The sequence below is a fragment of the Salmo trutta genome, chromosome 5 (genome assembly GCF_901001165.1).
Source record: "Salmo trutta chromosome 5, fSalTru1.1, whole genome shotgun sequence".
Lineage (NCBI taxonomy): Eukaryota > Metazoa > Chordata > Actinopteri > Salmoniformes > Salmonidae > Salmo > Salmo trutta.
In genome coordinates, this window is record NC_042961.1 from 17,110,054 (window position 1) to 17,135,402 (window position 25,349).

The window sequence follows — 25,349 nt, forward strand, 5'->3', positions numbered from 1 at the left end:
TGCAGGTTCATTAATCTCAAAACAATGCATTTTCATACTTTCGCTTCAGTAATTTGAGAGGGACATCTTTTTGGAATATCTTGTTCATAAATTATACTGCAGATAATATTACAGAGGAGGGAGATGGAGCCTTGTTGCTTTATAATGTTAATTACACTTAAGCTTTGTGGAGAAAGTAAGGCTAGCAATGGCTTTCACTATTTCTGTCAATGGAAGATTCATGCACTTCTAGTAACTTACTCTATCAATCTAATACTTACAAAACTCACAAAGGAAAGAGGTCATGTTGAAGTAAACTTCTGCCGCTGGTGAGAAACCCTGCAAAAAAAAATCTTGCTGAAGCTTTCCTACCTATGGGTTTTTCTCCACTGAGCATTTAATCTATTTCAGACTTCACAGTGTGACCAGCCCACTGAGGGAGTGCAGAGGACTCACTTTTTTTCATTTTACATTTTATCAGATGCTATTATCCAGAGCGACTTACATTGATCTTAACATCTTAACATAGCTAGGTGGGACAACCACATATGACAGGAATAGAAACTTCACTTTTCCTCAATAAAGTAGTCATCAGCAAAATCAGTGCTAGAAGGGGAGGAGTCAAGTGCAAGTGTTGGTTCATTGGGGTGCCAGGCCAGAGAAGAGCTTGTTAGGGGCTGAGCGGGAGCTGCCATCGCGTAGGGGTGGGAGAGCCAAGAGAACAGAGGTGGCAGTACGGAGTTCTCGGGTAGGGGTATAGGGTTTGAGCATAGCCTGAAGGTAGGGAGGGGCAGTTCCTCTTGCTGCTCCGTAGGCTATCACCATGGTCTTGTAGTGGATGCAAGCTTCGACTAGAAGCCAGCAGAGTTTGTGGAGGAGCGGGGTAACATGGGAAGGTTGGGAAGGTTGAAAACCAGGTGACTTTTATTCTAAATATCAAAAGACACTCTGCAGAACCATGCTACTGTACCAGACACGGCTGATATTGCAAATCAAATAGATTTCTATTTCAGAAGCTATGGGAAGGTACGTCGGCGGAATTCCACTTTATTATACTTTTTATGGCTCTAATAATAATGGTGATAACATTAGGATGTTATCAGTCCTATTAGGATTTTTTTTGGTGCATATCCCACTCCCCGTGAGATGCTCTCAGAGAGTTGGGTCACAGCCAGGGATCAGCCATTATTGGCAACGGCCCTGGAGCAATTAGGGTTAAGTGCCTTGCTCAAGGGTACATCGACACCTAGTCGGCTCAAGGATTCGAAACAGTGATCTTTCAATTACTGGCCCAACGCCCTTAACCGCAAGGCTACCTGCCGCTCATATGAGGATATGTTTCAAACAATAGCTATGTAATTATTTAATTAGTATTTAGTTAATAGACCGTTTTCTCTAATTGAGAGACCAGGCGCTTTGTGTGAGTTCTGTAGATATTGAATATGCTGTATATTAAAGATAATGCCTTTCATAAGGTGTAAGCCTTGATGACTCAGAGCAGAGTTTCTAGACTCACGATATCTTAGATCTTTGACCAATATAATCAATCACAGGATCATTTTAGTACATGTGCTGAGGTTTACCAAAGGCTTTGAAATTAGCAGGGAGAAAATCAAAAGATTAACGAAAAACAGATCAATAAGCACTTCATTTGTTTTGTACTGAAGTCGAACCGATTGCAGGTTTAATTGTGTTTGATCTTTGAAAGAATACAAGAAACATGATATTTTCCACGCAAAAAGCCCCAAAAAACTTAACTGAAAAATAATGAATGTCCTCAATCCAGTGAAAAACACCATGCTGTATGAAACAATCCAATAGTATGACTTTTCAAGACCAGGAGTATTCTATAAGAGGTTGTGTAAGAAGTACGGTTTTACTCTATACCTGACATGGTGGATCAAACTCTGTGTTCGATAGGATGTGTCAGTGGCTGAGGTTTGGCTCCCACCGCTTGACCCCTACAGTTTCACACCCTGGACCCTTCAGCACCCATCAACCAAGTGTGAATGGAGAGAGTGAGCAAAGCTGAACACAAACACACTCATACAGTTCCCACATAGTAGAGATTTGCATTAAGCGGTTCATAAGTTACATCAAAACATGGGTAGAGTTGGGGGAATGGGATGGGAGGTTGGGGGTGGAGGTACACTTATTTTCCATTTTATTTTCCTGTTCATATTTCATTTATTATCATTTTAACTTTGTATGTAATTTATTTCTTAGTTTTTTCTTCTACTTTTGACTGGCAGCCTATGGGTACATGTTTTGTAAACTTGTCATTTGAAATGGATAATGTACCTGTAACCCCCCCCCAACAAACAATAACAAAACAAATAAAAATGTTGTAAAAAAAATACAGGAAGAGCCAGTACAGAGTCGATGTGCAGGTGTGTGTGTGTGTGTGTAGGGGTGTGAATGTAAGGATGTATGAATGTGTGGGTAGAGTCCAGTGTGTGTGTACTGCATAGAGTAAGTGCAAGAGAGTTGGTGCAAAAAAGGGTCAATGTAGGCAGTCCGGGTAGCCATTTGATTAGCTATTTAGCAGTCTTGTTTAGCAGTCTTGGCTTGGGGGTAGAAGCTGTTAAGGGTCCTGTTGGTTACAGACTTGGTCCACTGGTACTGCTTGCCATGCGGTAGCAGAGAGAACAGTCTTATGGCTTGGGTGGCTGGAATCTTGGACAATCTTTTGGGCCTTCCTCTGACACTGCCTGGTATAGAGGTCCTGGATTGCAGGGAACTTGGCCCCAGTGATGTACTGGGCCCTACTCGTCACCCTCCTTAGTGCCTTGCGGTCGGGTGCCTTGCAGTTGCCGTACCAAGCGGTGATGCAGCAAGTCAAGATGCTCTCAACGGTGCATTTGTAAACATTTTGAGGATCTGAGGGCCCATGCCAAATCTTTTCAACCTCCTGGGGGGGAAGAGACGTTGTCGTGCCCTCTTCATAACTGTGTGGGTGTGTGTGAACCATGTTAATTCCTTAGTGATGTGGACACAGAGGAACTTGAAGCACTTGACCGGCTCCACTACAACCCTGTCAATGTGAATGGGGGCATGCTCGGCCCTCCGTTTCCTGATGTCCACAATCAGCTCCATTGTCTTGCTGATGTTGAAAGTTTGTTGTCCTGGCACCACACTCCCAGGTCTCTAACCTCCTCCCTGTAGGCTGTCTCATTGTCATCTGTGATTAGTCCTACCATTTTCGTGTCTTTAGAAAACTTGATGATGGTGTTGGAGTCGTACGCAACTACTCAGTCGTGGGTGAAAAGGGAGTATAGGATGGGACTAAGCACACACCCCTGAGGGGTCCCGTTTTGATGGTGATCGTGGCAGATGTGTTTTTGTCTACCCTTACCACTTGAGGCAGCCTGTCAGGAAGTCCAGGATCCAGTTGCAGAGAGAGAGAGGTGTTCAGTCCCAGGGTCCTGAGCTTGGTGATGAGCTAGGAGGGGACTATGTTGGTTAATGCTGAGCTGTAGTCAATGAACACCATTCTTACATAAGTATTCCTTTTGTCCAGGTGGATGAGGGCAGTGTGGAGTGCAATAGAGATTGCGCCATCTCTTGTTCTGTTGGGGCGGTATGTGAATTGGAGTGGATCCAGGGTGTCTGGGATGATGGTGTTGATGTGGGCCATGACCAGCCTTTCAAAGTATTTCAAAGCTATAGATGTGAGTGCTCCAGGGCCACTAACCCTCCCATGTCCCTTAGATGACACTGACACACTCTATTCTAGTCTTGTTCATGTTCTCATTCAAGGCAGAGGGCACAAGATCCAAGGGTGAGTTAAAAGCTAAACAACTTCATTGCAGAATGTGGCCAACCAACACCAGCTATATCGCTCATTAAGTTTTCTGAATGCTATTATTCTATAGGGTATCGCCCTCTGCATCACATTCCCTTTCACCCCAACATCTAATGAGAGACTTTGACTTTCATTGTTACAGTAAATATGTCCACATCCATGAAAGTGGTATTGATGAGGACTTTTAGGGTCTCTATTCAAGGAACCAGTGAGCATCCCGCAGGTTAAATCTGTTCGGAGAGGTAAAGCCTTCTGATTAGCTTCGTGTTGTACGTAAAGCACAGTCACACTCTCAGTCCAGACAGCGTGTGACAACAAGACTTAAGACGTGCTCTCAACAATGCAAGCCTATTAAACATTGCTGCAGACATACAATCTTAAGGAGAATGCAGATAAAAATACAATCTCTCTCTCTCTCTCTCTCTCTCTCTCTCTCTCTCTCTCTCTCTCTCTCTCTCTCTCTCTCTCTCTCTCTCTCTCTCTCTCTCTCTCTCTCTCTCTCTCTCTCTCTCTCTCTCTCTCTCTCTCTCTCTCTCTCTCTCTTCCATTCAGTTGTGAGTAACTGGGAGGATTGTGTGATTATTTTCCAGACCTAAACCTCGACTAGAGAGACCGAGGCTGCTGAAGCTGGCCTAAACTCCACTTGAGCCTTGCCACAGCTGCACCATGGATGTCAACGAGCTTCTTACCAGTGTTAAACAAATCAAAATATATTTTATATTTGAGATTCTTCAAAGTAGCCACTCTTTGCCTAGATGACAGCTTTGCACAGTCTTGGTATTCTCTCAACCAGCTTCATGAGGTAGTCACCTGGAATTTCAATTAACAGGTGTTTCTTTTTCAAAGTTAATTTGTGGAATTTATTTCCTTCTTAATGTGTTTGAGCCAATCAGTTGTATTGTGACAAGGTAGTGGTGGTATACAGAAGATAGCCCTATTTGTCACAACCCCATTCCACCTCTCCACCATAGGTGCCAGGGCCTTCAGCTGCTCGGCACCCAGGCTCTGGAATGTACTCCCCCTACACATACGACATGCAGTCATCACATTCAAAAACCTCCTCAAAACACACTTCTTCAACGATGCTTATATCTTATAGGCTAGCGTCCATGATTGACTCTGTCCTACCGCCCTCTTCTGGTGCCTTCCCAGTTCCCTATGTATCCATATGTGTCCCCCCTACCCAACCCCTTACCCTAAACTGGGTTATCATCCTCTTCCCAACCCCTCCCTTCTATTTAATCTGGTCCTTTTATTTTAAATTGCACATTTAATTGATGCATTTGATTTTATGTACTGTACTTGATTTCATGTAGGCCTACTTTTAATGTAATATGTCCTTGAGTATCTTGAAAGGCGTTCCCCAAATAAAATGTATTAATATTATTACACAAGAGACACCCACATCAACGCACGCCTCCAAGACCCAAATCTCATTCTCATTTCCTAATGAGGACAATTGAAACCGAGGCTAAATCAGTAAGTTCAGCCCTGTTCTCAAGGGAAGTATCTAAATGCTGATTTTGCAGGCAATTTAGAAAAATAATCTCTGAGGAATGAGATCCAATAGTGAAATGAAGATGACCTATCCCTTTAATGATTACTCAGTCTGATGAGGATTAAAGCTGCAATATGTAACTTTTTGGGCAAATTCACATAGAAAGGTAAGTTATAGATCTGTCATTCTCATTGAAAGTAAATCCAAGAAGCGGTAAATCAGTTCTAGGTGCATTACTTCTATGCTTTCCGTTCTGAAGTTTCATTTTTGCGTCTTTTACTTTTGGTTTTGTACACCAGCTTCAAACAGATGTAAAAATATATATTATGGAAAACATATTTCACAGTGGTTTATATGGTACAATGACTCTCTACACTATGCTTGCTTGTTTTGTCACATAAACTGAAAAAAAAAGAAAATACATTTAAACTTTTAATCCGTATTACTTGTGTGACTACGAAACTATTAAAGTAAAGACATTTCTTGAGACCAGATTTTCCAAGCAACTAATACAAGGGGATGCTGTCCTTGTGAAAATTTACCCCAGGATTTTCTTAGAGAGATGTAAATCCAAAATGACAATACACAGAACATTTTTAAATCTAACGTGACAATGCTCAGACACTCTGGGAGAGGCAATTGGATAATGCAGCGGGGGCTGAGAATTCATGTCAGAATCGACTTGAGAAAAATTGAAGGATGGTAAAGAGGAATTTTTCTTCCTACTTCTTATAAAATTGCATTACAGTTGGGAATTTAAGTTGTTCGGATGAGTTCTGTATTAGAGGTTTATATAATATTGGGAATGTGAGTGAACATATTACATATGATTTAGTAATCTGTTTTGTGAGTAGATAGCTATGAAAATAAAATGAGACAAAGGGGGAGGTTTTTAAATGGAAAAAGGCAAGAACCCCCACAAAGAATTTAAGTGTATGTAAATGAGGATGCAGAATGCTAGCTATACTTCACAGAAAGTCATCTCTATAGCTTATTTTTAATGAGGGTAAACAAAGAGTCAACGCAATTTAGCACAACACAGCTAATTAAACTGACTGTTTATCTCAACATAATACTGTAATCGCAGCCTTATTTACTCATCAACTGTAGGAATATGTTTCACAATACCAAAAAACCACACTAGCAACCCCAAAAAGCTAATTGGGTGAACACCGAGATAAATATCAACTAGTGTTCTATCATTCCACTAAAGATTTGACGTTCCAATGAATTAGCAAGCAGATTCAAACACGAAGCCATCGAGATACATCAGATGAAAAAAAAATTGTCAAATGGAAAGTCTGGATAAATTAAATCTTGATTTGCTAATACATCACATGCACAGAGGCAAGCATGCAAGCACCTACAGTATGCACACTGTCAACACACTACCCTCTCTCTTTGCTTTCCACTTTCCATTCTCATCTCCCCCACACGCCTCTCAATCCCTCTCTCTTCCTCTCCCTCTCTAATCCAAAGAAGTAGCAGGTGTTGGGGACTAATCCAGTCCTTTCAGCCACACTCTCTAATTACATATTGCTGGCCTTGCAATCACTTCAACAGGGCGCACGCACGCACGCACGTACGTATGCAAGCATGCACATGCGCACACACACGCCGGCAGGTAGCCTAGCAGTCAGAGCGTTGGGCCAGTAACCGAAAGGTCTCTAGTTCAAATCCTCGAGCTGGCAAGGTAAAAAAAAATCGGTTGATGTGACCTTGAGCATGGCACTTAACCCTAATTGCTACAGGGTTGTCCTCTCAGGGACTTTAGGATATGCAAAAAAATATATTTCTAATTCACACATGCATATTAATAAACACTTGTGAAATAGGGCAAATATAAGCACCAACCAAATTATTACACACACAAACACTTTCTCTGTATCACACTGGCAGTGGTAAACTGGGAATGAATATTTGCAAAATCCAAATTAAACCCTTGAATGTAAACCAATCACATCGCAGAACACATCCACACCGTAACCAACCCAGGCACATGCATACTCATGCAGGAACAAAAATGCACAAACACACACTCTGTCTCTCTCTCTTTACTCTGCTGCCAGGCATTCATGTATGCGTTTCCACCAGAGGTCTCATCGTTTGAATCACAGAGAGACGGCTCCAGAATACCAAACCGGCATCTCAGCTAGAAGAAGTTACAGCCAACATAGCACTAAAACAGAAATACACAGAGCTCTCATTTTAACATAGCAACCATTCTATAATTACAGGGCCCAGGCATAATAGCTTCGTATCAATCTGAGACCCTTAAAATGGGTAATGGGCAAACAGGTGTGCACCAGAGACAAATTAACAAGATTTGCTTAATTCAAATGTGAGAATGAAATAAAACAATTGACAATTGAGAGTGTCTTAGTTCACCGTCATGTGTGTGTGGATAATTAGATAAAGGCAGAGAGAGAGAGAGAGAGAGAAATAGGATTGAAATAGCGCTGGAGAAAGGAGTAAAAACAGTCACAAGGCCCTTGCATGGGCGCTTTCACAGATTGTTGAAGCCACAAACAATATTTAAAACAATTCTGAAGTGGGTTCTGAGGTACTTTGTACCTGACATTTTCCTATGGAAGACAGCATCCTTCAGTCCTTGAATGCTTTCCTAGAAAGAGGAGACCGAGAGACTGAATTACATTTATTGTCTGGAACCCTCTGCTTTAGCTGCTTGGTTCTTCTTTTGCTATGTCAATTCCTCTAATGCAGCCTCAGTCCTGAGCCAAGTGTCTGTGTCTAGTGGTGTATTTAGCCTCTCTCGTTATCAGACTGAATCTAGTGCATTCTTATTCTTCACATTAGTTGATTGGCATCAGCTAGTTCAGGCTAACTATTCAGCAATGTAGCTCTTTGGCGATACAGTCCAAGTCTAACTACAGGGGATGCCCTGTAGAAGCCTGTTGCTGTTGCCATTGCTTTTGTGGAGGGGGAGCATTCTTCATCTTCAGCTTTCATTGTATGCATGTGTGTGCGTGCTTGCATGCACAGTACAGTGGCTTGTGAAAGTATTCACCCCCCTTGGCATTTTTCCTATTTTGTTGCCTTACAACCTGGAATTAAAATGGATTTTGGGGGGTTTGTATCATTTGATTTACACAACATGCGTACCACTTTGAAGATGCAAAATATTTTTTATTGTGAAACAAACAAGAAATAAGACCAAAAAAACGGAACACTTGAGCGTGCATAACTATTCACCCCTCAAAAGTCAATACTTTGTAGAGCCACCTTTTGCAGCAATTACAGCTGCAAATCTCTTGGCATATGTCACTATAAGCTTGGCACATCTGGCCACTGGGATTTTTGCCCATTCTTCAAGGCAAAACTGCTCCAGCTCCTTCAAGTTCGATGGGTTCCACTGGTGTACAACAATCTTTAAGTCATACCACAGATTCTCAATTGGATTGAGGTCTGGGCTTTGACTAGGCCATTCCAAGACATGTAAATGTTTCCCCTTAACCTCTCTTGGGAAGGGGGCAGTATTTTCACATCCAGCGTGCTCAAAGTAAACTGCCTGTTACTCAGGCCCAGAAGCTAGGATATGCATATAATTGATAGATTTGGATAGAAAACACTCTAAAGTTTATAAAACTGTTAAAATAATGTCTGTTAGTATAACAGAACTGATATGGCAGGCAAAACCCTGAGGACAAACCATCCCAAAAAAATATAATTCAGCCTACCACTATTTTCAATGGCTGTCACTTTTATTATAAGGCGAAGTCCTCCCAGATTGCAGTTCCTAGGGCTTCCACTAGATGTCAACAGTCTTTAGAAAGAGTTTCAGGCTGGTTTTTGGAAAAATGAGCCAGAAATTGTTATTTTTCTAGGTGGCTCCCATTTTGGCTGTAGTGTTTCCAAGCGCGTGATTGAGAGCGCGTTCTTTGGTATTTTTCTCCGGTAAAGACAATAACGATTCTCTGTCTTAAATTGTATCATTTATTTACATATTAGGGTATCTAAGGTTTGATTATGAACGTTGTTTGACTTGTTTGGAAAGTTTATTAGTAATGTTTGGGATTAATTTTGTATGCATTTTGATGGAAGGAAACTGGGTGGATTATTGACTGAAGCATGCCAGCTAAATTGAGTTTTTATGGATATAAAGAAGGACATTATCAAACAAAAGGACCATTTGTGATGTAACTGGGACCTTTTGGAGTGCCAACAGAAGAAGATCATCAAAGGTAAGGCATTTATTATTTCGCTATTTCTGACTTTAGTGTTGCACCTGCCTGGTTGAAATATGTTTTTCATGGTTTTGTATGCGGGGCGCTGTCCTCAGATAATCGCATGGTGTGCTTTCGCCGTAAAGCCTTTTTGAAATCTGACACAGCGGCTTCATTAACAAGAAGTTAACCTTTATTTTGATGTAATACACTTGTGATTTTATGAAAGTTAAATATTTATAATTCTGTAGTTTGAATTTCACGCTCTGCAATTTCACCGGATGTTGGCCAAGTGGGACGCTACTGTCCCACCTGGCATGATGCTGCCACCACCATGCTTCTTCATGTGGGGATGATTTTCTCAGGGTGATGAGAGGTGTTGGGTTTGTGCCAGACATAGCATTATCCTTGATGGCCAAAAGGCTACATTTTAGTCTCATCTGACCAGAGTACCTTCTTCCATATGTTTGGGGAGTCTCCCACATGCTTTTGGCGAACACCAAACATTTTTGCTTATTTTTTTCTTTAAGCAATGGCTTTTTCTGGCCACTCTTCCATAAAGCCCAGCTCTGTGGAGTCTACAGCTTAAAGTGGTCTTATGGACAGATACTCCAAACTCCGCTGTGAAGCTTTGCAGCTCCTTCAGGGTTATCTTTAGCCTTCCCTGTAGCTCAGTTGGTAGAGCATGGTGTTTGCAACACCAGGGTTGTGGGTTCGATTCCCACGGGGGGCCAGCACAGAAAAAAAAAATGTATGATATGTATGAAATTGTATGAAATGTATGCATTCACTACTGTAAGTCGCTCTGGATAAGAGCATCTGCTAAATGACTAAAATGTAATGTAATCTTTGGTCTCTTTGTTGCCTCTCTGAATAATACCATCCTTACCAGGCTGTGAGTTTTGGTGAGCGGCCCTCTCTCTTTGCAGGTTTGTTGTGGTGCCATATTCTTTCCATTTTTTAATAATGGATTTAATGGTGCTCAGTGGGATGTTCAAAGTTTTAGATATTTTTTTATAACCTAACCCTGATCTGTACTAACACTGATCTGTACACAACTTTGTCCCTGACCTGTTTGGAGAGCTCCTTGGTCTTCATAGTACCACTTGCTTGGTGGTGCCCCTTGGTTAGTGGTGTTGCAGACTCTGGGGCCTTACAGAACAGGTGTATATATACTGAGATCATGTGACACGTAGATTACGCACAGGTGGACTTTATTTAACTAATTATGTGACTTCTGAAGGTAGTTGGTTGCATCAGGTCTTATTTAGGGGCTTCATAGCAAAAGGGGTGAATACATATGCATGCACCACTTTTCAGATTTTGACTATTTTGTGTATGTCCATCACATGAAATCTAAATAAAAATCTATTTAAATTACAGATTGTAATGCAACAAAATAGGAAAAAATGCCAAGGGGGATGAATACTTTTTGAAGGCACTGTGTGTGTGTGAATATGTGTATTTTTTAATAAGGGTAGCGATATCTTAATCATGAAGGGAAGTGATATTTGTGACTTAAATACACTGAGTATACCAAACATCAGGTACACCGTCCCCCTCCCTTTTGCCCTCAGAACATCCTCAATTCATCAGGGCATGAACAGAATCGGAAACAGCATTAGGTCACTTGCACTTGTTGGGGCATGGACTCTACAAGGTGTCGAAAGTGTTCCACAGGGATGCTGTTTTAGGTTGACTCCAATGCTTCCCACAGTTGTTTCAAGTTGGCTGGATGTCCTTTGAGTGGTGGACCATTCTTGATACACACGGGAAACTGTTCAGCGTGAAAAACCCAGCAGGGTTGCAGTTCTTGACACAAACCGGTGCGCCTGGCAACTACTACCATACCCTGTTCAAAGGAATTTAAATATTTTGTCTTGTCCATTCACCCTCTGAATGGCACACATACACAATCCATGTCTCAATGGTCTCAACGCTTAAAAATCCTTCTTTAACCTGTCTCATCCCCTTCATCTACACTGACTGAAGTGGATTTAACAAGTGACATCAATAAGCGATCATAACTTTCACCTGGATTCACCTAGTCATTCTATGACATGGAAAGAGCAGGTGTTCTTAACATTTTGTATAATCAGTGTATGTCATTCATATGGATAGTCCTACTTTACTACAAAGACTTTATCAGTCTTCCAAGTGATCTCACCGCGACTTACGCTCGCCCACAGCACATACTGTATAAAATGCTCCTTTCTAATAAAACCCTTCAGCTACACTGCTCAATATTTCCGTGAGAGGAATGGGCAGCCTTTCACACGTTCCTAGCTTCAACTGATATAAATTATGCATTTGTATAGAAAAGATAAACACCAGGAACCGGACCCTTAGTTTACAGGCACCTTGATCTGCTTCTTCCATTCTGTCCCTCCCATCTTGCTCACTTCCACTCTCTTTTTATAGCTCATTCTCTCTCTCTCTCTCTTAATCTCTTTTTCTATGCCTTTATCTCTATACTGCTCATGCCATCTCTTTCACTTAATCTCTTTACCTCTCACTCACTTTTCTTTCTCTCTTCTAAGACAATCTGTATTATTCTCTCGTTCTCTCACACACTCTTTTTCTGTCTTCTCACTCTCCTTCTCGCCGTCCTTTCTCTCGCTCTCCAACGTCCTCTCTCTACCTCCACTCACTTCTGTAATGCTCTCTCTCTAGCTCAGTTCCCGTCTCTCTCTGCACCTGCAGACAGCCCATATCCTTTATCCCCCAGATAGAAATCTCTTCAATCCGATTAACTGCAGTTGAAACCTGTGAAAAAAACACATTTGCTTTCTCATACATTGAACCAGCAAAAAAGCCAAAACAAAACAAGCTTTGTCTTTACGATAGAAATCAGCTTTAAATGGTGAAGTGATACTTTGAATGTTTCTGGCACCTGTCAGAGTGACTGCACAACAAGCATTTTGGATAAATTAAACATGCTATGTTCCATCTGAGTGAGCAGTCATATCCCCCTGTGAGCCCTTGGCATTCTCAGACTGCACAGAGTTCCTAGTAGGCAGACACGGTGAGCTGTAATGAGAAAAGCATGTCTAGAATGAAGCTAAGCCTGAACCTAAACAATAATAAGCAAGTGCTTTGTTTAGTCATCTATATAGCAATGTATCACTCTGTCCTCCTAGCCATCTTTTACATTGCTCAACCTATCTCCCTATCCATCTCTTCACCCTTCTATCAGTATATCACCAGCTGACCAATAAGTCCTCATCAATCAATCTTGGAATTGTATAGATAATATACATGAGGAGGATCATTTGAATAAAGGCATCATATTGCTTCCCTTTAAGCCATACTCTGTAATATGCAATCCTCATCTTCTTCTCTCAGTAAAGTCAATACAATCCTTCCCGTTGCATTATCCCATTCAATACACCAATGATGGTACGATTGGCAATTGAAATTGACGTCAAAATTTGGGTCCATTTCTTCCTTAGCAACAACATGAAAAAACAATGAGGCCAAGCTATTCAGACCTCTCTTTGATCACGTTAAGTACTAAGCAGTAAAGAAAGTGACATGAATCAATATTGTTTTCTGTTCCTTCCTTGGCTCACCATAATGCTACAGCACACAATACCAATGAATGGCCATTCAAATTGCGAAAAAAGCACTCTCACATCTGAGTTTTGTTGCATTACTTCAAAGAAAAGAGAAACCTGCACACTGCTCTCGCTTGTTTCACTTTTTTATTAAAGCTTACGTGTATTCCTATTGGCCTTCATCAGAGCTTTTTTTCAGAGCTCTGACAAAAGCAGAGGCCCACACTTAAGCTGTGCACTTATCAATCCGTATACGGTTTGGTCATTGATAAGTGCCTAAATTGGAAAGCAGTGGCTGTACAGTAACGGGCTATACAAGCCTAGAGAGCTCTGGGTCTCCGCTTTACAGCGCTGTATGGGATTCAACTGACAGACGCTCTAAGTGTGAGCACCAGGCGCAACTAGAATGTGCGCCATCCGTCCCGCTAATTGGCTTGCGCAACAAGAAGATGCCCCCATCCCTCCCTCCCATTGGCTACTTCTGCTAACCTTTTGTCGCCTGAGAGACGGGAATGCTGTAAATCAAGAGGACTTGATGTGTTCTGAAAGATGAGACATTGAGGATTATAATAAATACAGTTTCGTTGTAATGCTAGCAAACCACACACCCTTTCAAGCAAACCACACACACGCACAAATATTATAAAACTCATGTCATTTACAGTATCAATGTTTATGATAGGCTCATTCTACTCTGAACAATTGGGGAATGACGCCATGTCATACTTATAATTGTACAGCAAACATACCAATGTTTGTCTATTGTGAAGAAAATTGCCTACAGAACAAGTACCTGAAGGCGCTCATGGATCCATTCTTTGCACATCAAAATTACAATCTGTTTCTCCGAAGTGCCTTGTGAAAGCCTAACACTGTGTCGTGACATGACTTTCATTCATTTCCTTGAGTCATATCACCAGTTAGACATCTACTCAAACCCTTGTCCTTTTTTACTTATGTTGGACATCCCCACATTTTCTATTTATATTCTTATGATGTTACTCAATGTATCAAGAGTCTGATTTCGGTATTGACAAATGCTGCGAAAAGTACAGAAAATGTAAAATGCTCAAAATGTGTCCTCACTTTCGGTCTAATTTCATTGATTAGTTAAATAAAGGTTAAATAAAAATGTAAAATAAAAATTGTATCTGATGACTGTTATTTATTTAATCCACTAACTATGTTTAATTGTTTCCCAATTAAATTAATCATGTAACAATTAACTGATTAAGAATTTGGGCCACCACGGAAGAGGTTATTTAACGAGTTGCCATCTCCTGAATTAAACTCTAGAAGATTTCAAATTAAATATCGATAACGGTTACTTATTAATCATTACCTCATATCAATCTCATAATCTGAACGGTCACAACCTTCTTGGATCAGCAACAACCCCAGCCGAGAGCATTATTCCGTACTACACAAATTGGTTTAATTATGTATTTACTAGCTAACTAAATAATAACACAGAATACACATACACACTTCCATGAGACAAAGGTCCCTAGTAGACTGACAAGATATGACGGCTTGTTACACATATGGAGAGGGGGTGGGGGAAAAGAGAGAAAGGGACATTTATCGTGGATACATTCTAGGACTGTCCTCACATTACTCATATACCTTGCACACAAACTGCCGCCCGTTTGGAATAAGAAGTAATAAAGGTATTTACGTGTTGAATGCCATTTGCCGTTTTTCTGTCGGGACGAGCCCTCCTTTGGAAGAATGTTGGTTTGGTGAGCCTTTCCTGTGGGCCACTTGTATATGCTTTGATTATCCACAGAGGTCACAATGTCCTAATTCTTAGTTGTCCGGTCTCCAATGGGCTGTTTCCTAAGAACAGCTACTTAGCCGTATCAGTGATTGTCTGAGAGGGGAGTTATTTTCTCCTCTTCCTCGGGTAGATAGTCAAATTTCCAAACCACTTTACATGCACAGCTGCAGACTGGCGGTGTCCTGGTCTAGTCTGGTGAGTTTATCTTCACCTCGTGTTGAGGTTAAGTTCTATCCATTTCAAATGTGTGGACCACGATCTCACGTCTTTCTGGTCTGATGCTAATTTCTCTTCCAATACTTTTAAGCACTCGAAAAGGGCGGTTCCATCACATTGACACACTCTTCTGACCTCACTCGGGGTGTGGCTAGTTACTGTGCAAGGTATTCTCAAAAACAACTATCTTATTAAAAAACAAAAATCACATTCCTAGCTTAACACAAATACTTTCATCATTATTCACATTGTCTAGGTATTGGATGGAGACCTGATTCCTGTAGTGTAAATACTTTTCAAGTTGCAGTATTTCCTTTATAACCTTAATAAAGACATTACAAAATGAAAAACAATATGACATGATTATTCTTTAGGTCCCCACTGACCATTCCCCACATTCTGATGTTAGGAATTTTGTCCCAGTGTTCACTTTTTTTTTTTGGCCAGAAAAAGTATTTTGGAGACAAAGACATTCCTTTGGTTGATACTAAGAAGCAAGAGAATTATCTGCTGCATAACATTTACGACCGGTTGTGAGGTGTCAAAAAGCACCCCCAGCGCCCTCTCCCCTCTTCTGTGGGTGAGAGAAGGTCTGGCCATTGTCAACCATTACCCAGCTGATAAGAGCCACTGGATCCTCACATGTAGTGATCACAACTGTAAGATCAAAATTTGATAACTTAACTAGCTATGCTGGCAATGGAATAAGCTTTCAAATTATGCCCTCTTGACCCAGATTGTGATTGATAATGGACCGTTTCTGGATTGCGTAACCAACAACAGTAATTGTCTGAAGGTGAGGATGCAGGGCTGTATTCCAAACAAAATAATACAAGTGTGCTTGCTTTAGTTCCTTAATTGCAAAGCTAGGAGAGCTCAAAAAAGCACCTAATAGTTGAAAGCTCTTTCCTTGTCATATCACAAGTTAGACATCTACTCAAACTCTTGTCCTTTTTTTCTTGTCTTATGTTGCACATACCCCACATTTTCCATTTATATTCTTATTATGTTACTCAATCTATCAAGAGTCAGATTTCGGTATTGACAAATGCTGCGAAAAGTACAGAACATTTTAAATGTACAAAATGTGTCCTTACTTTCGGTTTCCTTTCAATTTCTACTATAGTTGTGCATACGCTTCTCATATTTCTTCTGTTTGAAACATTAGAACTGGGCCCTACTGTCACGACTTCCCCTGAAGGTGGCTCCTCTCCCTGTTCGGGCGGCGCTCGGCGGTCGTCGTCGCCGGTCAACTAGCTGCCACCGATCCTTTTTTCCTTTTCGTTTGGTTTTGTCTGTCTTGTGTGTCACCTGTGTCTAGTTTAGGTCATTAGTGGGGTATTTATTCTCGCCCTACCTGTTTGTTGTCGTGCGCGATTGTTTGTTATCTGTCGTTGGTTTGGGTTGCGTTTATTTTTGTTCGGTTAAGTCTTATGTATTTTTCTGGACTGTGTTCCAGAACATGTCGTTGGGCTACTGTTGGTCCTGTGCCCATTCTATGGTTGGACTCGTGAATAAACGCCTTATCTATATTTTTACTCTCCTGCGCCTGACTTCACACCCACCTCTCCTAGGGAACTGTTGACACCTACATGCATATAGGCCAATTCCCACGAGTGTAACGGGTTAATAAAACTAAGTTATATGAGCAAGAGCAGTGTGCAGGCTACTCTGTTCTTCAATGAACGGCCATTGAAATAATTTTTGGAAAATATAATTTCAGCAACTGAGTCAAGTCTTCTATCACAAGGCTTATGATGTATTCATCCCTCAAGTGATGCAAAAGCCATTCTAAAACAAGGATATTTCTTGGAAACCTACAGACAAAGCAAATGGTGAAGGACTGATGATTATTCTGTTTGTTTTTCTGGTGACCGACGTAAACTAATATAAAAGGGAATGCAGGGGAGATGGAATCTTATTATATGTAATTTGTAATGCATGTGTGTGACAGGAGGAAGAAATTGACCACATTTAGATGGATAATTGCTTTGGTCAATGATGACTAGTTGCCTGTTTAACATTCCATTATAGGAACACCAGGCCTGGACACTTTCATCACATCCAGATAAATAAAAGGACAGGGGCCATATCCCAGGTAAATTAGTGTTTTATGAGGGGGATAAAGCCCAAGTCTCTCAGACATGGCGAATCAGAGTAGTACACGTTGATACAGGGACGAGAGGGGCTTTCTAACGCAGGTCTGACTGCATGGCAGTCTAACACATTACCTAGACAATCCATCATGGCCATATCACAGAAACTCATATGGAGAGGTAGGGCTGGGAAGGACATGTATAGAGAAGTAGGGCTGGGAAGGACATGTAGGGCTGGGAAGGACATGTATAAAGTAGTAGGGCTGGGAAGGACATGTATGGAGAGGTAGGGCTGGGAAGGACATGTATGGAGAGGTAGGGCTGGGAAAGACATGTATGGAGAGGTAGGGCTGGGAAGGACATGTATGGAGAGGTAGGGCTGGGAAAGACATGTATGGAGAGGTAGGGCTGGGAAGGACATGTATGGAGAGGAAGGGCTGGGAAGGACATGTATGAAGTAGTAGGGCTGGGAAGGACATGTATGGAGAGGTAGAGCTGGGAAAGACATGTATGGAGAGGTAGGGCTGGGAAAGACATGTATGGAGAGGTAGGGCTGGGAAGGACATGTATAAAGTAGTAGGGCTGGGAAGGACATGTATGGAGAGGTAGGGCTGGGAAAGACATGTATGGAGAGGTAGGGCTGGGAAAGACATGTATGGAGAAGTAAGGCTGGGAAGGACATGTAGGGCTGGGAAGGACATGTATAAAGTAGTAGGGCTGGGAAGGACATGTATGGAGAGGTAGGGCTGGGAAGGACATGTATGGAGAGGAAGGGCTGGGAAGGACATGTATGAAGTAGTAGGGCTGGGAAGGACATGTATGGAGAGGTAGGGCTGGGAAAGACATGTATGGAGAGGTAGGGCTGGGTAGGACATGTATGGAGAGGTAGGGCTGGGTAGGACATGTATGGAGAGGTAGGGCTGGGTAGGACATGTATGGAGAGGTAGGGATGGGAAGGACATGTATGGAGAGGTAGGGCTGGGAAGGACATGTATGGAGAGGTAGGGATGGGAAGGACATGTATGGAGAGGTAGGGCTGGGAAGGACATGTATGGAGAGGTAGGGCTGGGAAGGACATGTATGGAGAGGTAGGGCTGGGAAAGACATGTATGGAGAGGTAGGGCTGGGTAGGACATGTATGGAGAGGTAGGGCTGGGAAGGACATGTATGGAGAGGTAGGGCTGGGAAGGACATGTATGGAGAGGTAGGGCTGGGAAAGACATGTATGGAGAGGTAGGGCTGGGTAGGACATGTATGGAGAGGTAGGGCTGGGAAAGACATGTATGGAGAGGTAGGGCTGGGAAGGACATGTATGGAGAGGTAGGGCTGGGAAGGACATGTATGGAGAGGTAGGGCTGGGAAGGACATGTATGGAGAGGAAGGGCTGGGAAGGACATGTATGGAGAGGTAGGGCTGGGAAGGACATTGTGACATCCATTATAAGGGTCTGGTTGTTGAGCGGTTTGTCTTTTGAAAAGCCCCACCCAAAACTGACAAACAACAGCTCTCAATTTCGAAAAATCATACCCAGAACAAAACAACAGCAAAGCAGAAACAGAGACGCACAAGCACAGGCAAATGGAGTCGAGCTCGTGCGCTCACACACACACCTGTGAGAGGCAACTCCAGTATGATGTGACAGCCCAGTGAAGCGCGTGTGAAATAAGAAACTCACTGTATAAACAGACCCAGAAAAGCATGCTCACTGAAAACTGCTCATTAAATGTTGTTAACCTGCAGAGCTTATTCCTGCAGGGAGCCACTTTGAGGCAGGTCCACCTGTTTCTCAGCTGGAAGTTACTTCACTCTCAACCACATTCCTTTTACCAGTTGAAAAAAAACACAAAATGAATCTGCATGGTGCAACATCTCACCTCACCAGCAAAAACTATATTAGCAGTGGAGGAGGAGGAGGAAGAGGAGGAGGAAGAGAGGCAAAAGGTGGAGGAAGATAATAATGAGGAAACTGGAGAAGGATTTCGGCACACTTGACCCCAACAACTGGTGCACATCTGTTTAGCGACATCCCTGAGTCCTTGAACACACTCAGAGCTGTAGCCGTCACCAGTTGCACACAGCCATGCATAGCCGCGCCGTCCTCGGTTGGGAGCGGTCTATACACTAATGGAACCCCACACCGCACCACCACGAGAAACACCATCTGTACCAAGCACACACGTCCCCTGCCTGGGGAGACCAACACACACACACACACACACACACACACACACACACACACACACACACACACACAGTACACAACAACAAGTGCCTGCAACAAGTTGATTTTCCTCGAGCTAATTAGGTAAATAGAAAGTATAGTGCTACATGTAACTGAAGTCTTTAAGCTAGATGTGTTCTCAACAGGAGCACAACGGCTCCAAGCCTGGGATCTTGGGTAGAGGTTTGATTGGGCACCCAGTAGCATACCAGTCGACTCTTAACTTAGAAATCCAAGTACCGGTACTTCAACTCTGTGTTGTAATGTATGTTATGGTCTATATTGGACAGCAGGTACTGTACAGATTACAACAAAAAGGAAGTACATACCATTGGGGCTCTCTTCATCGATGGTCACTATGGTAGCAGGGGGGCCTGACCGAGACAGTTTACATTCTGTATGCGGAGAGAGAATGCAATAAAACACATTAATACCACAAAGAGCCTTATGTTATACGCTGACATAAAATGTCATAACTGATTATGAATGGTTGCATCATTTCTATGACTGGTGAAGAACATTGATGGGTTGAACGACACTGACACAAAAGCACAGTGATGACCAATTCATTATAATACATGATGACAATATATGACAACCATGTTGGGGACAACATGAGCACAGTGTCCAGTACAGGAGATGCACAGATGGGAATTACTGAGAGTACAAAGAGAGAATTGCACTTCAGTGATGACTGTATGACGGAGAAAGACAGGAGAAAGGTATTGAGAAGGGTTGCAAAGGGAGGGTATATTACTGAAAAAAGTTTGCCAGTAAACTACCAGAATTTTGGTAGTCAAGGATTTTATGTAATTAACCACAAGACATCTAGTGGCCTTTTTGGTCTGTAATTATCTCTGGCCCTCTCTGTGGCCTTATCACAAATAAAATGTATAAAATAATTAAATAACATGATAAAAAATAATACAATGACAAAGAATGACATTATCCTAAACATAAACCATCAACATAGTGAATACCATTGTTGTTTAATATATACATATGTTTTTGTTATTCAAGTATAAATGACCAAAGTTACCATAGATTGACATAGGTAAACTGTTTATTAGCTTTGTTAAATTACCGGTAGCTTTGCAACCCTAGTTGAGAGTCAATATACACTTAATGTCGAGAGAAAGAGAGAGAGAGAGAGCGCGAGAGAGAGAGAGAGAGAGTGAGAGAGAGAGAGAGAGAGAGAGAGAGAGAGAGAGAGAGAGAGAGCGCGAGAGCGCGAGAGAGAGAGAGAGAGAGAGAGAGAGAGAGAGAGAGAGAGAGAGAGAGAGAGAGAGAGAAAAAGTGAAGGTCTACCCTCTTACCCTCATACTGCCAGTCTTTAGAGGTCAGGGTTAGTGGTGCCATAGAAGGAAAGCAGAAAAGAATCATGGGAGAAAAGAATAGCATGATGGTTAAGAGGAGAGGTTTTATGTTTGAGGAGAGAGAAAAAAAACAGGAGAGGAAAGGGGGGAGTGGAGTGAAGGAATAGAGAGTCAGTGAATCAAAATAACATCTCTATAAAAGACACTAGATCTCAGTTTAAGCAATATTTAGATGGACTTCATTTGGCATGGGAGTAGGAAACAAGATACATCCACCACAACATAGTTCGCCTTTTTTCTTGTAATTTGGAAATGATAACTGTAGTTTGGAAATAATTACATATTTTACCATATATTACTTAAAAGGGGCAATCTGAAATTGTTGCATACATTTTCTGACTTAAAAACTCATGATAAGTAATTACGTTCAAAACAAACACTTAAGTGAACTCTTCAGAGGCATGCACTTAAAGGCACATACATACAGAAACAATAACCAAGCATCATTTCCTCAAGCTATACCTTACTGACGTTAGCAATACTTAGATGGTACTGTACTGTCTTTCTCCAAGAAAATAATTTCCCACTTAATTACTTAATAGCACACTGTTTAGAGGCACATATGATGAATGATCGCCATGAACCTATGCACCTTACTGGCATCCAAGAAAGGAATTTCCCACATAACGGCACACTTTATAAAGGCACATATTATGGCCCAAGTCCATGAACCTACAGTATGTACCTTACTGACATCAGCAGTGACATTCTTAGAGATGCTGAGTGACCAGGTTCAAGGAGAATGTTTACTGGACATGGAGAACAAGTTGACTCTCACCGTAACTCATTCAGCAACTAGTGTCCCTGTCTAAGGCATGTTGATGAACACATGTGATCTGTTGTCCAGCCCTGGTGTCTCCTTACAATACGTCTGTGTGTCATCAGAGAGGGACAGAGAAAATAACCCCCTCTAAGGTTCCTCAATGGCAGTCTGTTGCTTAACTCCTCTTACGCAACTAAACACCTGTCGCTAGGTGCGAACGGGCCGATCGTTTTCCCATCAAATATTCATGCCCACGAGCTCTTCCAGTAATGTGAAGGTTTAAAGTGCACATGAATCAGTAATACAACAGGCAGGCTTGAATTCGCTGTTATATTAATTTGGGGTTTTTCTCTAGCACAGCTACGCATGATAATTTGTGATTCAATGGCAATAAGGGGGCCACAATATTTGAAAGTTCAGTTGTTTCATGAAATTGGGTATTCATTACATCCAGTTTGTGTCCATTTTTGACTTCAGGCGGATGCACATTCATTTGAAATGCGACAGAGAAAAGGCATTCATATGTATGCTGTCTATGTGTGTAATAATTCTGAGGTTTAATCAGTAAGGTGGCACACTGCTCATCTCATTTCAGTCATTTTGTAACTGCACAGCTAATCTGTTAGGAGTAGGAGTAGGAGCTCTGATATAGGAGTTCAGATTTCCTCCAATTTCACAGCAATTAGATTAATGAATGCATCTGCTGAAGAAACACAGAGATCTACATTTCCTTTGATTCAGACAAAAATAGAAAGTGGTTTCGACCTACCAATCTGAGGCATACACAACACAGCAAATGAAAATGAGTATGCTCATCAGCTCTGAGCAAATATGTGGAGAGAAAGGGAGAGTGGAAGTATGTTTAGGCGTGTATGGGGGGTGTGTGCATGTGTTCATGTGTAACTACGTGTGTGTGCAGAATGTCTCTTAAAATTAGACCTTTAGCAAGGCCTTAGGATCCCAAGGAGTCTGTTGGTTTTATGTTTATTGTGTGTGTGTGTGTGTGTGTGTGTAGTAATGTCAAAAGCCTGCTTTGAGAAGAATATTCTCCAGCAGGGAGGAAGAACAATGGCTTGTACTGCTCTGTTAATGGTCCCCTGTTGAGATCAGAGCACACACTGCAGCAGAAGGGCAGCAAGACACACACACACACACACACACACACACACACACACACACACACACACACACACACACACACACACACACACACACACACACACACACACACCATAACCACATCAGCTTTAAAGTCAGCACAGTCAAGAGACACATGTTGACTACAAAGCCAAACAGAAAAGAGAACACCATATTTCATCTGGTGTTTACATTTTTTCCAGGGTGTTTGTGTGTTTGTTTTCTGACATTCTCCGTCTGGGACTCTTCCCTCTCGGGTGGCCTCCCAGAGTTAGAAGAGAATATCAGAGATGGTTCCGATCACTGCCCCACCCCTGGAATTCTGTATTCATAGTAAACATAGCTTAGTCATGCTGAAATTCCTAAATACCATAGGTTGTAACGTTCCTGGTAACGTTCCTCAGGTTGCTAATGAAGCCTACTGTTGAAGTTGGTATAGGCATATACACACACCATGGCAAAGCTGCTTCTAGATGTATCGACCTATCTGGCAGGCCAGGGCAAATCCTAAAAAGCTCAATTGTGAAGTCAGGAGGTGTGCGTCGAGTTAACTTGGTCCAATAGGGAAAGGGGTACAAGAGCCAAAAACATAAGGAGAGCATTGTGCAGCCAGCAAGCAGGAAAGCGAACATATTTGGAAGAACACACAGCTTGTCGTCAGTAGTGGAAAAGTACGCAATTGTCATACTTTAGTAAAAGTAAAGATACCTAATAGAAAATGACTCAAGTAAAAGTGAAAGTCACCCAGAAAAATATTACCAGAGTAAAAGTATTTTGTTTAAAATATACTTAAGTGTCAAAAGTAAATGTAATTGCTCAAATATACTTAAGTATCAAAATTTCAAATTCCTTATATTAACTAAACCAGATGGCAACAATTTATACACTGTATATATATATATATATATATATATATATATATATTTTTTTTTTTTTTTTTAATGGGTCTTCTCTTGATAAGTGTGTGAATTGGACCATTTTCCTGTCCTGCTAAGCATTTAAAAATGTAACTAGTACTTTTGTGTGTCAGGGAAAATGTATGGGGTTATTTTCTTTTAAAAAATGTAGTGGAAAGTAAAAGTAAAAGTAGTCAAAATTTAAATAGTAAAGTAAAGTACAGATATCCAAAAAAACTACTTAAGTAGTACTTTAAAGTATTTTTACTTTAGTACTTTACACCATTGCTTGTCGTAATATACTGGACAACATGTAAAGTGTGCTCCATGTTTCATGAGCTGAAATAAAAGATCACTTAAATGTTCCACATGCACAAAAAGCTTATTTCTCTCAAATTCTGTACACAAGTCCACCTGACAGGTGTGGCATATCAAGAAGCGGATTAAACAGCATTACATAGGTGCACCTTGACAGAAAAGGCCACTCTAAAATCTGCATAACACAATGCCACAGATGTCTCATGTTTTGAGGGGAGCGTGCAATTGGTATGCTGACTGCAGGAATGTCCACCAGAGCTGTTGACATACAATTTAATGTTCCTTTCTCTACCATAAGTTGCCTCCAATGTTGTTTTATAGAATTTGGCAGTACGTCTAAACAGCCAGACCACTTGTAACCACACCAGCCAAGGACCTCAACATCTAGCTTCTTCAACTGCGGGACCGTCTGAAACCAGTCACCCGGACAGCTGATGAAACTGTGGGTTTGTACAACCAAAGAATTACTGCACAAACTGTCCGAAACTGTCTCAGGGAAGCTCATCTGCATGCTCGTCGTTCTCACCAGGGTCTTGACCTGACTGCAGTTCAACGTCGTAACCGACTTCAGTGGGCAAATGCTCACCTTTGATGGCCACTGGCATGCTGGACTGTGCTTTTCACAGAGGAATCACAGTTTCAACTGTACCAGGCAGATGGCAGACCAAGTGTATGGCGTCATATGGGCGAGTTTCCTGATGTCAACGTTGTGAACAGAGTGCCCCATGGTGGCAGTGGGGTTACGGTATGGGCAAGCATGAGCTACGGACAATAAACACAATTGCATTTTACCTATGACAATTTGAATTCAGAGAATCTGTGAAGAGATCCTGAGGCCCATTGTCGTACCATTCATTCGCTGCCATCACCTCATGTTTCAACATGAAAATGCTCGGCCCCATGTCGCAAGGATCTGTACACAATTTCTGGAAGCTGAAAATGTCCCAGTTCTTCCATGGCCTGCATACTCACCAGACATGTCACCCATTGAACATGTTTGGGATGCTCTGAATCAACGTGTAAGACAGTGAGAAAAATACGATATAGAGAGATACAATGAAAGGCAGGTGGGGGCAGACACAACAGAGGGAAGGACAGAGAAAGAGGAAACCCCCAACACACACATATACGCATGCACACATTCACACACACACACACACACATTCACACACACACACACATTCACACACACACACACACACACACACACACACACACACACACACACACACACACACACACACACACACACACACACATACACACACACACACACACACACACACACAGAAATACATCATCAGGAGTGTTGGACCAAGTGTATAGAGAATGATATACAAGTGAAAATCAATACAAACAGAGAATAGCAGGGGGAGTAGAGGCTAGCTTGGAACATACGTTTAACTCCTCTAAAGGAGGGGACAACGTGCAGAGAACTAAAACTAAACTGCAATAAGGGTCAACAGCCAATTCATTCAACAGATTTGGATTCCTTTTCTGAGAAGATTGAGCCCAAATGTGCT

The 25,349-nt window shown here is 41.8% G+C and overlaps 1 protein-coding gene across 5 annotated transcripts in view; it reads right to left on the reverse strand.

The window, feature by feature from the left end:
* The window catches only part of LOC115193762 (protocadherin-15-like), a 286,361-nt gene that overhangs the window by 174,919 nt on the left and 86,093 nt on the right, over positions 1-25,349 (reverse strand). For 4 of the 5 annotated variants that reach the window (XM_029752726.1, XM_029752728.1, XM_029752725.1 and 1 more), the window contains exons 3-4: positions 20,653-20,667; positions 19,666-19,731 (exon numbers count right to left, since the gene is read on the reverse strand). In XM_029752726.1, coding sequence (XP_029608586.1) covers positions 19,666-19,731; positions 20,653-20,667 — 81 coding nt within the window. The remainder of the gene's footprint in view (positions 1-19,665; positions 19,732-20,652; positions 20,668-25,349) is intronic. The other variant, XM_029752727.1, reaches the window with a different exon arrangement.